General features: G+C 42.2%; 1 protein-coding gene across 3 annotated transcripts in view; it reads left to right on the top strand.

Moving 5' to 3' along the window:
* Positions 1–16,453, top strand: part of DPP6 (dipeptidyl peptidase like 6) — a 1,887,605-nt gene that overhangs the window by 1,766,941 nt on the left and 104,211 nt on the right. For all 3 annotated transcript variants that reach the window (XM_069729746.1, XM_069729744.1, XM_069729745.1), the window contains exons 9-10: positions 7,374–7,528; positions 14,454–14,551. In XM_069729746.1, coding sequence (XP_069585847.1) covers positions 7,374–7,528; positions 14,454–14,551 — 253 coding nt within the window. The remainder of the gene's footprint in view (positions 1–7,373; positions 7,529–14,453; positions 14,552–16,453) is intronic.

The following is a 16,453-nucleotide window of genomic DNA, read 5'->3' as shown; positions in this document are numbered from 1 at the left end:
AGTGAAGATGAATAGCATATGGATGTCACCCGTGTCGTATCCATATTTAATATATATATTTAATGAGTATGGAAAGTTAGGACATTTTATTCTTCATACGGCAATAACGCATGTATCATTGATTGTAAAAAGTGACGCACAGACCAAGAATGGGTCCAGCACGCTGAAAAAACATGGACTCTTTGTCACATATAAGAAAAAAACATGCGTGAAACCGGCCTGTACATGATAAAATGAGTTGCCAGTGCAACAAAAGATAGTAGTCATTATTTCCCCACCAATAGCAGGGAATACAACTAGATGTAGCCCAGTGTAATCTTTTCGATGGGTTTTCTGAAGCAGACATCATAACTAGGGGTGAACGGTCCCGCGGAAGTTCACGGTCGTCGGGTTCGACCAAACTTTACTCGACAGTTTGTTTGGGTACTAGAACACTCTCTCTCTCTCTAGTTCTCTAGGAACTCCGAACACTAAAACAAAGTTCCGAGATAAACCGGTGTTTGGGGTTCAGCACTGGACACCTCATCTCCGGTATGAACCCCGAACCTTAATGTTTGGGTTCGCCCATCTCTAGTCTTAACAAGTTGCGATACAAAAGAAGCTGCCATTGATTCTGCTCAATGGACTAAGACCTTGGATAAGAGCCTTTTGCAGAGCACAGATTTGACCAGGAGCTGATATATAGCTAAGGGCTAAGTGACATTCACACCACTGCAACCCATGAATAGATCTAGGCTTGTGCTAAAATTACTTAATTTACACATTAGTGACTAATAAGTGTAAACATATATAAACTTATGGACATGCACATCATTCTGTTTTACTAAGCAAAATGAAATAAAGTATTGCCCTCTGAGATTTACCTGGAGATAACGTTTGGGTGTATTCACACGGAGCTTTTTGTTGAGTTTTAGGAGCAGACAGTCTCAATAACCACAATTTTTGATTGGAGCATTTCTGCTTCAAAAAATCAAGAAAAAGACCTCAGTGTGAACAGACTCTTTAATTACAACAAGCATCTGTGTGGGGAAAAACTGAAATTAAATGGAAGGAACCATTTAGACATCTGTATACTCTGAAAAGCACAAAAGAAGCAAAAAATAATAATTCTATGTTTGGCCGGAGTGATTGTAATGTGCCACCTTTAAATTAGTTATTTCTACGAGTGGGACTTACAGTGGGCTCGTGATTGACAAAGTGAGCTCTCCGAGTACGATGATAATCGATATACTGTAGGGTGAATTGCTGTTTTTTCTATGGATTGATTACTGAACACAAGCCCAGCATGAAGCCCTCGCTCTGTTATTGCAGGGCCGGGGAGATGCCTACAGATTTAACACTTACACTCTAGCCTGTTGTACAGAGGGTGGAAATTGTAAATGTGGAGGGTTTCGTGTTCTCGGCTGCTTTGTGGCATGGTTTCCTTTGATGGAAGGCTATTAGCAGGGATGTCGGCTCTTGCTCTTATTTGTCGGAATACGTTGAAGCATAATGATATAAGATGAGATCTGAGCTGCTAGCTATGGTTACTACTGAATGTTTGCGAGGATCTCCATGTCTGCCGCTCGTGTATGTGTAAATACCTCACTCTGGGAGCCATGTTTTCCAACAAAGATCTATTTATATCTATATATATGTAACCGTCTAAGGGGCACTTCCGCCTGTTTGCCCGTCTGTCTATCACGGAAATCCAAAGTCGCTGATTGGTCGCGGCCACGACCAATCAGCAACGGGCACAGTCCGGCTGCGAAATGGCCACTCCCTACTCCCCTGAAGTCAGTGCCCCCTCCATACTCCCCCCCCCCAGTCAGCACCCGCCGACCACATAGCGTTTTAGCAGTCCATTAAATCGACTGTGTTACACCGCGGCATAACGCAGTGTAACGCAGTTTGTTAACGCGTGTATTAACACAGTGTGACGAACTTTTTTACTATTGATGCTGCCTATGCTGCATCAATAGTAAAAAGATATAATGTTAAAAATAAAAAAATGGTGCTATTCTCACCTTCCGCCGTCCACCAAAACGTGCAAGCAGCGAGGCTGCCTCCAGTTTCCGTTCCCAGAGATGCATTGCAAACTTACCCAGATGAATTAGCGGTCTCGCGAGTATATAACTATTTTTTATTTTAATTATTTTTTTTAACACAGATATGGTGCCCACATTGCTGTATACTACGTGGGCTGTGTTATATACTGCGTGACTGATATACTACATGGACAGTGTTATATACTGTGTGGGCTGTGCTATATACTACATGGCTGCTATATACTACGTGGCTGCTATATACCACGTGGCTGTGCTATATACTATGTGGCTGCTACATACTATGTGGCTGCTATATACTACGTGGCTGTGCTATATACTACGTGGCTGTTCTATATACTACGTGGCTGTGCTATATACTACGTGGCTGTTCTATATACTACGTGGCTGTGCTATATACTACGTGGCTGTGATATACTGCATGGCTCTGCTATATACTACATGGCTGTCTGTTATATGGTACGTGGGCTGGGTTATATACTACATGGCTGTGCTATATACTACGTGGCTGTGCTATATATTAGGTGTGTGTGCTATATCCTGCACCCCGAACACCCGACATCCAGTGCCCCGAACCCTCGACATCCTGTGACCAATCAGCGACAGACACAGTCCAGCCGCGAATTGACGTGGGATTTAAACCACGCTTCGCTGATTGGTCACGCCCGGCCGCGACCAATCAGCGATATTGGCACGGGATTTAAACACTGCTTCAGTGATTGGTCGCGGCCGGCCGTGAGCTACCAAACAGTGATATTGGCGCGGTATTTAAACACCGCTTCGGTCATTGGTCGTGCCCGGCTGGCCGCGACCAATCAGTGACAGGCGCAGTTTGGCCGCGAATTGGCTCCAGATTTGAACCATGCTTCACTGATCGGCCAGCCGGGCACAACCAATCAGCGATATTGGCGCGGAATTTAACCCCCACTCACAGCGCGACGTACATACATACATACATACATACATACATATTCTAGAACACCCGATGTGTGAGAATCGGGCCAACATCTAGTTTTTAAATAAATTTTGGGATAATATGAAAGTAATGTCTAGTATTTTTAATTATCTTGCACAGGTGAGGTTCAAATTTTCGCAACAGGTTCCTTGTTGTGTGCGGGTAGCCATGCCTCTTTATAGACCACACCTCTTTATCAGACCACGCCCATTTAAACGCCTTTTCTTCAACCGTAAAGTCAAAGTATAGTAAACCAATGTGATTGTCTTTCTGCAAAAATATAGTAGATACTGTATCATACAGTGATAACTCTCTCAGTACAGATAATGTGGCAAATATTGCCTGCAGTCCTATGTAACCCCACAGATAATTATTTAATTATTTATTACTATTATAACATTCTCAGTGCAGATACTGTAGTATATGCTACCTGCAGTCCTATGTAACATGTAACACCACATATAACACTGTACTGACTCTCAGTACACCTGCAGAATTACCTGCAGTCCCATGTAACACCACGTGTACACCAGTGATAACTTTCTCAGTACAGATACTGCGGTAGATGTTACCTGCAGTCCCATGTAACACCACAGATAACGCTGTAATAACTTTCTCAGCTCAGATAATTTAGTAGATGTAACCTGCAGTCCCATGTAACACCACAGATGCAGTACAGTCATTATTGGTCGGTCAAGTGGGATGAGTGAGACTGCAGTGTCCTCTCAGGCTCCTTCCTCGTTAGTGAGCAGCAGTGAACTACTGTGTTGGATAGAGGTGATGACACTAATGTGTATTCATATGCCTTCGCTCATTAGTATTTATTAATTAGTTACGTCCCTGACATGTATATATTATCTTCACCCATTTTAGGACTTCTATTCCAGTACAGTATGCCTGATGAAGACATCTTTAAAGGGGATCTGTCTCCATATTTTTGCTTCTTAATCTGAGAGCAGCATAATGTAGGGGCAGAGACCCAGACTCTAGTGATGCATCACTGATTGTGCTGCGTACTGTTGTTTTTATTACATCACTATTTTATCAGCAGGAGATTATCACTAGAAAATTATTTGGCCTGCTGCAAAGTCCAGCCACACCCTCACCACTGATTGGCTGCTTTTTGACTAGGCAAAGGTGCTATCAGTGGTGTGGGTAGGATTATACAGTGCTCTGCATTCAGAGAACTGCTAGATCCGCAGCTAATAAAACTGCAGAAACCGCAAAAACAGTGATTTAATAAAAACTACAACAAGCAGCCCAATAAGTGACACATGTCTGGAATCAGGGTCTCTGCTCGCAGATGGGATAGCAAACCCTTGGTGACAGATTTCCTTTAAGAGATTCTTATATATATATATATATATACGGTATATATATATATATATATATATATATATATATATATATATATATATATATATATATATTAAAATTCATAAAGAATGTACAGACTTATAGATTTCCCAATTTTCCTTATCTCTATTTTATATCCCGTTTGACTGGATGTTAAATTTCAGATTCTATTATGTCGAAAAAGAAATTGCAGATCTGTTCTTTTTCTATGGTATCTGTTGCAGACAGCTCCTTCACTTGTTATCTTCTTTTCAGATGTCTCTGGTGTTTAGGCATTAATCAGATCTTAAACTGAGAGGCGTCAATTGTGCTTTTGTTTTTGCTGATCAGTAACTGCTGAAAATAAGGACAGTCTGGAGCAAACTTAACATGACGGCATTTAGATTGTTTTCTCTGGGTTTATTGGTTTTATTCCAGGGTGTAGATTGGGTTTATTATGGATCTAGCTATAGGGGTGCACTGGTAGCGCGGGTCACATCCGGGCCCAGAGGAAATGCAGCATTATAGGAAGACATAGAGTAGGTTTTGGATTGGGGCATAGGAGTTTCACATTTTATTTCTGTTGCTGATGACTGATTGTGATGATGATGACCATTATATCTTCTCCGTAGTTGCTGTCAGGCCATTATGAACATAAAACAGAGATTAAGAGACTCTATTGCAAATGTTGCTGTGAAGCACCCGAGTATTATTTATTACCACCTTATACAAATTCCCTGAAAGCTAAAACGTAGAATCTTTCAATAATTTGCAATATTCTGCAGCACTGAGCTCCCATGTATTCATATCCATTGAAAGGTAACAGTGGAAAATAAGTCTGAAATTTCTGGGCTTAAAGGGGATTTCCCAATATAGCAAGTTAAGGGATGACTAGCTGCAGGGCTGGACATAGACAGAAGAGGGTCCTGGTGCAAGAACGGTCCAATAATGTGCCTGTGCCAGAAGTGATTTGCTGCATTGGCAGTAGGTTTGGGCCCCCTTACCTCTTGGGTCCCTTATCTTGCTGCACATGTGGATCACCCCATGGGGCCGTGGGGTACTCTGTACCGGGTCCTTCGGTTCATGGGGGGATGTCACGGTGGCTGACCCGGTCCGTGGCCCTGGGACGTCCATGTAAAAAGGAAAGGTCTTTAAAGGGATAAAGTTTGTGTTCGTGACGCCACCTGTGGTATTTGGTCAGGGTGACCGACGCTGCTTTAAGGGGTCCGCTGGGGTGATGTTATGGCAGCTAGATGGTATACCTTCCCACAGGTGAAGTATGTCCCCAGGGCTTCCCGGTGTGTAGATGGTGATATGGTGAATGGCGCAGAGAAGAACGAGGACATAAGGTTGCAGTCTCTTTACCTGTACTGAAGACTTCAGCATCCACAGTCCAGAGCACAGACCACAGGGCAGGCAGAGTCCGGCCGGTTTGGAGGCAAGTCCAGAGTCCCCTGGTTCAGGTGGAAATCAATAGCCTTCCTTTGTGCTGCAGTGGTGTAGTCCCTTACTGCCCATGGCTTCACATAAGAGTCTCACAGATGTTATGTCTCTCTCTCTGTCCCCCATATAGGATAGGAAAAAACCCATCCTGGTGGCTTGAGGCTGTTTATAGGGACTCTAGCATGCCCTGGCCTCTAAGGGATGCCACCGTGCCTCCTGGGTATAGGTGCGGACAGGTAACCTGCAATTAGCTGTCCTGCCGGTCTCTGGAGCAAAGCATAAAGGTCCTTACTCCCTTGGTGTTCTGGCTACCAGGCTTCTGCACCTCAGAAGGAGGCAGCCTGTGTAGAGCTGGTCCCCTTCTGGTATCCCCTCCTTTGCTCTGACTTCCTTCATGCTCGCTGCATTACAGTTCTGCCTTCTGAATGTCTCTTTCTGGGAGCTGCAGCTCTTAGGGCATGCACAGCTCCTTGGACCCTCTGTCCACCTCAGACTACTGTCTGGAACGTTCTAACTTTCCCTACAGACTACCAGTTATATATATATGGGGAGTGACCTAATAAATAGGAGCAAAAGCTCCCCCTGGTGGTCTGGCGTGTGAAATGTGTTGCATGTTTGTGATACCTGGATGCAGTTATCCTTCTTTGCCTCCAAACATAGCATCACTCTCCCCGAGAGGAAAGCAATACCACTGCGATGACCAGGACCCTGGGGCGCCGCACATGTTTCAACAATGACATATTCAACCCTGACTTGCTGACCACTGGGTGTTTGACACCTTGGACCTTCAGAGTCCCAGGAATTGGGCACTGGAACCTCCAGAACTGAGCTCTGAAGGCCCTGTCTTGAATTCAGTGTGCATGCTCAACAGCCTCTCTATCAATGTTCTATGGGACTGTCTATGGGGCTGTCTATGGGACTGTCTATGGGACTATTTATGGGACCGCTAAAGCCAAGTACCAGATTCAGCTGTTTCCACCATTCCCATTGACAAGGAAAAGAGCAGAAGCCAAGCATGAGCTCTCTACTGAAAACAGAACTACCTTCTCACGGTTTCCTGAACCCTATTCTTGGGATAGCTTAGAGTCCCAGAGGTCAGAGCAAAAGAAAACAGCAAAATATCCCCTAGTATCTTAAAAAGGGGATAACTGAATATTTTAGAAAAACCCCTTTTAATAACATTATTAATGATAAGACGCATGGGTCATGGTGACAATCACTGAGAATCAAATTTCCCACCTCCACCTTTTAAACCCTCCTCCTAGTATTGAGATAATAGGGAATGACCTCAATTATCCAGAGTTGCGAGCTGCTAATAAAAGTGGTCTCTTTCTCAGTTGGCTCAGTTTGGTCACCTTTTGATCAACCATTCCTTTGTTTAGTTTACATTTAATTTTTAATGTATAACCAGCTGAAACTGAAAACTGAGGATTTTTAGAGGACAATCCCAGGGCAATTAACTAATAAAAAAAACAGCTTAATTGTTAATAAGAGTTAATGGAAGACATTTCATTATTTTCATTTATTATTTTAATTCAATTACTTTTTTTTTGCAATTTGACATAAACCTACTTTTTTTACTTTTTTATTTGCAGAGGAAATATTTAAAACTCACATTGCCCACTGGTGGGCTCCAGATGGCGCCAGACTAGCATATACAACAATCAATGATACCAAAGTCCCCACTATGGAAATCCCTGTGTATACAGGATCTATCTACCCAACAGTGAAAAATTATCATTACCCAAAGGTAAGATACATGTCAGATTTGAATGTCTGCAATAACACTGAATATCTGAATATATATCTATTTATCTAGTTTATGTTTAGATCATGATAAGAGCTATACCAATTAGGTTTTGGTTTTTTTAACTCAACTTCACAAGAACTGGTGTCTATTATCAAACCTTTGAGGCAAAAAACTGTACCTAAACTTGGGCCCACTATACTTTGATAATAGTCCACTCCTGGCAAGTTGTCTGCTTTCCCATAGCTTGTTATTAAAAAATAAGGTGGCCCCGTGCCATTTTTTAGGGTCCCCCCATGCTGAATAACCAGCAAAGGCAAAGCAGAAAGATGTGAGCTGATATTAATAGGCCAGGAAGGTTGAAGGTTATTGGCCCCCTCCCAACATAATCAGACCAACTCACAGCTGTCTGCTTTCTCTTGGCTGGTTATTAAAAATAGAGAGGTTGCCTCGCGGTGCCCCTCCCATCCCACCCCAGCTCTGCCCATTTTTCAGAGCTGGGAGAAACTGGTGTGAAAATGGCAAGAGTTGAACAATTTTTGTGGAATTATGAGCTTTACAAAATTTTGCAACTTTTCAAAGCAATTTATGCCAGAATTCTAGCGAAATTGCTTGGATGAATCAAGGCCAATATGTCTGAATTCTTTCCATAAAAGATATATAAAAACAAACTAGAATTTTCTTCTTGCTGTCTACAGTTAAGTATTTTTTTTAAAAACTCAGACTTTCTGACATTTGTGTTAAAAAGTACAGTCTGTTTTGGGTTATTTTGCATAAAATAAAAAATAATATTTTTTTTAATTTTGTCTAAAGTACTATATTAAAATAATGCTATAAACCTAATTGCCCAGTATAAACATAAAATAATTATATATTGGAAATACTGATTTAGCCATTGCATAATACTTTATCACTGCTGCTTAGTGATGAACGAATCTGATTGAACTCAATCTGAAAGATCTTCTCGAATTAGACCAAGAAAGTCGATTTATATTGGAATTATTTACTCTCAATGGAATGTACCCTATTATCCTTTGAGATCTCTGCAGACCCGCTCAGCATAATATAATCGTAGCTTAAAAAATGAAAATAAAATGATACTTCACCCCAGCTCTCACTTTTCCAGCCACACTCCTTTCCACTTTGGTCCACGCTCTGCTCTAGTCTTCTTTTAATGTGTCCTGGCATCTTCATCCCCTAGTACACCCCCTTACTAGGAAGGTTGCTAGCCTAAATATGTCATGACATATGGTCACATCAACAGCATGACATTTCTTGAATCCTAGCCACAGACAAGGCCTCATGAGTAGTGTTGAGCGATACCGTCCGATACTTGAAAGTATCGGTATCGGATAGTATCGGCCGATACCCGAAAAGTATCGGATATTGCCGATACCGATACCCGATACCAATACAAGTCAATGGGACACCAAGTATCGGAAGGTATCCTGATGGTTCCCAGGGTCTGAAGGAGAGGAAACTCTCCTTCAGGCCCTGGGATCCATATTAATGTGTAAAATAAAGAATTAAAATAAAAAATATTGATATACTTACCTCTCCGGAGGCCCCTGGACATCACCGCTGGTAACCGGCAGCCTTCTTTGTTTAAAATGAGCATGTTTAGGACCTGGGAATGATGTCGCGGCTTCTGATTGGTCGCGTGCCGCTCATGTGACCGCCACGCGACCAATCAGAAGCCGCGACGTCATTCGCAGGTCCTAAATTCCTAGAATGAGGAGTTTAGGGCCTGAGAATGACGTCGCGGCTTGTGATTGGTCGCGTGGCGGTCATATGAGCAGCACGCGACCAATCAGAAGCCGTGACGTCATGGAAGTCCCTAAACGCGCTCATTTTAAACAAAGAAGGCTGCCGGTTACCAGCGGTGATGTCCAGGGACCTCCGGAGAGGTAAGTATATCAATATTTTTTATTTTAATTCTTTATTTTACACATTAATATGGATCCGATACCGATTCCCGATATCACAAAATTATCGGAACTCAGTATCGGAATTCCGATACTGCAAGTATCGGCCGATACCCGATACTTGCGGTATCGGAATGCTCAACACTACTCATGAGACATTTGCATGCTGAGCAAACTCATGACAATTTAAGGACAAGTCAGAGCAGAGGGGCTGATTAAGCAATAATTAATGATTATGTTGGGATGATTAAAGATAATCTATCTCCTGGTTTTGGCTACCCCATCTGAGAGCACAATAATGTAGGGGTAGAGACCATAATGATGCATCACTTATTGGGCAGCTTGCTGTTCTTTTGATAAAATCGCTTTTCTCTTCTGCGGATCTAGCAGTTCTCTGAATACTGAGCTCTGTATAACCCCGCCCACTCCACTGATTGGCCTGTATGCATATTGTCATGATCCCACCAGGGGGTCGGTCAATGGATGGCACGACACACACACACAATGGGATGGAAATAGGGAGAGGAAGGCCCTACTGATAGGGAATAAAGAATGGTCACCTCATGCTCAGACCTGAGCCTGACCCTGCACTCCCCTAATGCCCTTAGTGGGTCCTTCCCCCCACCGCCGTTAGGAACCTCGTCCCTCGCTGTAACCTAGCACTGCCCTGGCTAGTGCACTGGCCAGCAAGGGCGCTAGCCTCACCACAGCAGATGGAACAACACAGGAGACAGTGACAAACACAAGACAGATGAGGATAAAACACCAAATTTAGCTTAGTACCTTCTCTGCTGCAAAGCACCACACAGCAGAAGAAAGGCACCAAGACCATGAACTCCACGAAGCCAGCAGATTCACAAGTGCAACCAGCAAGCTCCTTACTCCAGGCTTGGTCAACATAAATTGCTCTATCACCAACAGTCAGCTGATGCATCAGGTGACTATTTAAAGGATGGTGGGAGTGGTCACCACCCACCTCAGCTGACTCAGCAACACTGCAGTTTCAGCATGAGAAACTGACATTAACCCCTGCTGGCCTAAAGGGAAAAAGCTACATTTAAATTTCAGTGGAACCAGAGCTGCCCCAAATCCAAAAATGGATCATGACACATATAGCTGTCAATCAGTGGTGATACACAGTGCTGATGAATATTGTTGACTAACTGACATCAAGTTTATTAGCGCTCTAATAATAATCTACTGTTGATAAAACAGGAATTTTAGCAAAACTACACTAAGCAGACCGGTAAGTGACACATCGCTGGCATCAGGGTCTCTGTCTCTACATTATGCTGCTCTCAGAAACCTGGTGACTAGTGTTGAGCATTCTGATACTGCAAGTATCGGGTATCGGCCGATATTTGCTGTATCGGAATACCAATACCGAGTTCCAATATTTTTGCGATATCGGAAATCGGAATCGGCGTGTGCGGTGCATATGGTTCCAAGGGTCTGGAGGAAAGGAGACTCTCCTTCAGGCCATGGGATCCATATCCATGTAAAAAATAAACAATGAAAATAAAAAATTTGGATATACTCACCCCTCTGGCGAGCCCTGGCTGTCACCGCTGCTAGCGTCTGCCTCCGTTCCTAAGAATGCAGTGAGTGAAGGACCTTTGATGACTTCACAGTCACGTGAGCGGTCAGGTGACCGGTCACCTGACCGTGACATCATCGAAGGTCCTTCACTCACTGCATTCTAAGGAACAGAGGGAGACGCTTGCAGCGCAGAGAGCCAGGGTCATTCGGAGGGGTGAGTATATCCATATTTTTTATTTTTACTCTTTATTTTTTACATGAATATGGATCCCAGGGCCTGAAGGAGAGTTTCCTCTCCTTCAGACCCTGGGAACCATCCAGGATACCTTCCGATATTTGTGTCCCATTGACTTGCATTGGTATCGGGTATCGGTATCGGCGATATCCGATATTTTTTGGATATCGGCCGATACCATCCGATACCAATATCTTTGAATATCGGAAGGTATCGCTCAACACTACTGGTGACAGATTACATTTTTAACCCCTTCAATGCCTTTTGCAATCCAGAAAAATGGCAGCCAACCTATCACCATTTTGCTTGACTCACATGAAGTGGATTGCCCAAAATTCTTATTCTTGAATCCTCAAAGTTTCAAAAATTGTAAGTGAATTCCATTTGTTTAGATTTGAATCCCTCATCTCTATCGCTGCATTATTTCCTTAGAATATGTCAAAAAAACAAGTGTCTTCCAGCTGCTAAACATGAAATCACAAAGCCTCCCCTCGTCCTTCTTTACTATGACACAGTCACTGACACGCAGCATGTATTTTGCTTACAAGACTCTCATACATTTACATTGATGTGTAGAACGCCAGTCCCTGGGTGGTTTGCGCATGAGACACATCTGTCGGGAAGAGATGTGAGCAGCAGTTATGTGTAGCGGTGTGAAGAGCTGGCAGGTTCAGTGTCATAATCTCACAGTACAGCGAGATGGATCATTCCTGCGACTTCACAAGCTTCTATTCCTGCTGCATCACAAAAAAACATCATCTGGAAAGACCTTCAAAAAGTTTGTATTAAGTGTCTGTGTAGAAGAAAATGCTCAATCAGCTACTGTACATCTCTTCATGTAGTTCGTGGAATAACCTCATTAAAGAAGAGAAATTCCAAACATGATTCATCTCCTATCCAAAGAATAACAGCTAACTGATCAACTGCTGGGGGTCTGACCACTGGGGTCCCTACTGATCCCAAAAACCGGTGCATTGAAAAGCCAGATGTGAATATAGCGGTGGTTGATTTTCTCACCTCCCTCCATCTATTCATTAGTATTGAAGACCATTGAAGTCCAGCGCTCGACTATCTCTGGTGGTCCCATAGAGAATGAATGGAGGAAGTGCATATGATTGACCACCACTCCATTCACCTGTAGTTCTTCAGAGCCTCGTTCTCTCAATCAGTGGGGGTCCCAATGAATAGGAGATACAGTTTGTTCGGAAAGTATTCAAACCTCTTTACATTTTTCACTCTTTGTTTCATTGCAGCCATTTGGTAAATTCAAAAAAGTTCATTTTTTCTTATTAGTGTACACGCTGCACCCCATCGTGACTGAAAAAATAACAGAAATGTAGAAATGTTTGCAAATTTATGAAAAAAACCTGAAATATCACATGGTCATAAGTATTCAGACCCTTTGCTCAGTATTGAGTAGAAGCACCTTTTGAGCTAGTACAGCCATGAGTCATCATGGGAATGATGCAACAAGTTTTTCACACCTGGATTTGGGGATCCTCTGCCATTCTTTCTTGCAGATCCGCTCCAGTTCCATCAGGTTGGATGGTGAACGTTGGTGGACAGACATTTTCAGGTCTCTCCAGAGATACTCAATTGAGTTAAGGTCAGGGCTCTGGCTGGGCCAGTCAAGAATGGTCACAGTGTTGTTCTGAAGCCGCACCTTTGTTATTTTAGCTGTGTGCTTAGGGTCATTGTTTTGTTGGAAGGTGAACCTTTGGCCAAGTCTGAGGTCCAGAGCACTCTGGAAGAGGTTTTCATTCAGGATATCTCTGTACTTGGCCGCATTCATGTTTAATTTAATGACAACCAGTCATCCTGTCCCTGCAGCTGAAAAACACCCCCATAGCATGATGTTGCCACCACCATGTTTCACTGTTGGGATTGCTTTGGGCAGGTGATGAGCAGTGCCTGGTTTTCTCCACACATACCGTTTAGCATTATCACCAAAAAGGTCAAGGAAGATTTCTGGTGGTCTCAATCTTCTTCCTTTAAGGATTATGGAGGCCACTGTGCTCTTAGGAACCTTCAGTACAGCAGAAATTTTGTTGTAACCTTGGCCAGATCTGTGCCTTGCCACAATTCTGTCTCTGAGCTCCTTGGCAGTTCCTTTGACCTCATGATTCTCATTTGGTCTGACACGCACTGTGAGCTGTGAGGTCTTATATAGACAGGTTTGTGCCTTTCCAAATTAAGTTCTATCATTTTAATTAAACACAGCTGGACTCCAATGAAAGAGTAGAACCATCTCAAGGAGGATCACAAGGAAATGGACAGCAGGTGACTTAAATATGAGTGTCTGAGCAAAGTGGCTGAATACTTATGACTATATGATATATCAGTTTTTCTTTTTTATTAAATTTGCAAACATTTCTACATTTCTGTTTTTTTCAGTCAAGATGGGGTGCAGACTGTACATTAAGAAGAAAAAAATGAACTTTTTTGAATTTACCAAATGGCTGCAATGAAACAAAGTGAAAAATTTAACGGGGTCTGAATACTTTCCGTACTCACTGTACAACTCCTTTAAGTTACTTCCCAGCCTTTTGGTGCTAACAATTCAGTTTTGTCTGGTTGATGGGAGTTCTGTACAGGTTCTTCCCAATAAATAGCAATAGGAATGGGACCAACCCAGGCTTGGCTGCTTTTCTCCAAGGTAGGCACTGCAGCTACATGTGTTGCATCTGTGCTATGTACAAGCTTTTGACTTTTTTGTAAATTTAAGAGTATATTCACATGGAGTATTTTTTACTTGGCTTTAGAAGCAAGCTCTGCTCTAAAATCCACAGCTTCAAATACTCTTTGAATAAAACTTCCTATTCATTTCAAGGGAAAAATAAGAAGTAACATGTCATGTCTTAGTTTTTTTTCTACAATATGGATTTCAAATCCGTAAGTGGAAAAAATGTATCATGTAAACATAAGAGTTTGCCAAATATGCATACAGCTCATCCATATATATGGGATATGTTCTTGGTGAGATATATGTAAGAAATGGCACTAACACAGGATTTATGTGGACACTACGAGCACTGAGTTTTCTAGCAGGTGTTTCATACATATATTCATTTCATACCATATATAATAAAGCCATGCTTCTTCCCGTTTGGCCCATTCATCTGAAGTCTAGTTGGCATTGTACACATTGTACACATTGTACACTCAGATTTAATGCATTTGAAATGATAAAAGCATAAACTTTATGATTGTCCGGTATTTCATGTTCTAGGCTGGCTTTGAGAATCCAGTTGTCACCTTACATGTTGTTAACTTGAATGGGCCTCTTCACCACGTGGAAATGACACCCCCCGATGATCAAAGAATGAGGTACAGTAGACTGGACAACTGCTCACTTCATAGAGAATATGTGTCCTTTTCATTCATATTCTGACTTACATCAAAGAACCGGAAAGCAAGAAAGTAGAACATGTTCTTCAAGGATATTAATAATATTGGGTAACATAAACCTCATTGATACAAAAGACTGCGCTGATTTTATGGTTCCGGTAGAGCAAGAAGTCTTAATCCTCTGTGTACCCTGGAACATATATATCATATTCTTCCTGCACATTGCAGATTAAGCCCATATAACCCTTACATTGCCAGCAGGACAACTTTATATTTGCTATCCAAGAGCAATTATCTAACTCAGTGATCCAGCATACATTCTGCAAACTGTGACAAGGTCTGAATTCTAGAGGATGAAATTGACTTCCACCGTGCGGCCAAACATTTCTTAGGTACTATATATGTATATATATATATATATATATATGTGTGTGTGTGTATATACATATATATATATATCGTATGTATATATATATATATATATTATACTTCTCACTAAATTAGAATATCATCAAAAAGTTAAGTTATTTCAGTTCTTCAATACAAAAAGTGAAACTCATATACTATATAGAATCATTACAAACAGAGTAATTTAAGTGTTTATTTCTGTTAACCCAATACTTGCCAAATTAGAAATTTTCATTTTATGGATTTTTCAGAAAAGGGCGTTCCAATATTCAATTAAAAATGACAATGACATGTTTTTCTATTTTGAAAACATTCATTTTACAAACACAACACAAAAAATTGGACCTAATTATAAAAATTATAAAAATCTTAGTTGCTAGAAGCAAAAGATTAGGCGTCCCAAAAAAAGGACATTGGTAGATAATGGGTTAATGTGGATGATTATGGCTTACAGCTAGTGTTGAGCGATACCGTCCGATACTTGAAAGTATCGGTATCGGATAGTATCGGCCGATACCCGAAAAATATCGGATATCGCCGATACCGATATCCGATACCAATACAAGTCAATGGGACATCAAGTATCGGAATGTATCCTGATGGTTCCCAGGGTCTGAAGGAGAGGAAACTCTCCTTCAGGCCCTGGGATCCATAGTGAGGTGTAAAATAAAGAATTAAAATAAAAAATATTGATATGCTCACCTCTCCGGCGGCCCCTGGACATCACGCTGGTAACCGGCCGGCTTCTTTGTTTAAAATGAGCGCGTATAGGACCTGCGAATGACGTCGCGGCTTCTGATTGGTCGCGTGCCGCTCATGTGACCGCCACGCGACCAATCAGAAGCCGTGACGTCATTCGCAGGTCCTTAATTCCTAGAATTAGGAGTTTAGTGAATGAGAATGACTTCACGGCTTCTGATTGGTCGCGTGGCGGTCACATGAGTGGCACGCAACCAATCAGAAGCCGCGACGTCATTCGCAGGTCCTAAACGCGCTCATTTTAAACAAAGAAGCCGGCCGGTTACCAGCGTGATGTCCAGGGGCCGCCGGAGAGGTGAGCATATCAATATTTTTTATTTTAATTCTTTATTTTACACATCCCTATTGATCCGATACCGATACCCGATACCACAAAAGTATCGGATCTCGGTATTGGAATTCCGATACCGCAAGTATTGGCCGATACCCGATACTTGCGGTATCGGAATGCTCAACACTACTTGCAGCCAATGAAAACCCAAAAGTCATTATCTCAGTAACTTAGAATAATTAACAAAAATGCCTGCAAAGGCTTCCTAAGCATTTAAAAAGGTCCCTTAGTCTGTATCAGTAGGCTCCACAATCATGGGGAAGACTGCTGACTTGACAGATGTCCAGAAGGCAGTCACTGACACACTCCACAAGGAGGGTAAGCCACAAAAGGTTATTGCTAAAGAAGCTGGCTGTTCATAGTGCTGTATCGAAGCATATTAA

This window comes from Ranitomeya imitator, chromosome 6 (genome assembly GCF_032444005.1).
Source record: "Ranitomeya imitator isolate aRanImi1 chromosome 6, aRanImi1.pri, whole genome shotgun sequence".
Classification (NCBI taxonomy): Eukaryota; Metazoa; Chordata; class Amphibia; order Anura; family Dendrobatidae; genus Ranitomeya; species Ranitomeya imitator.
This window is presented reverse-complemented; position numbering and strand designations above follow the sequence as displayed.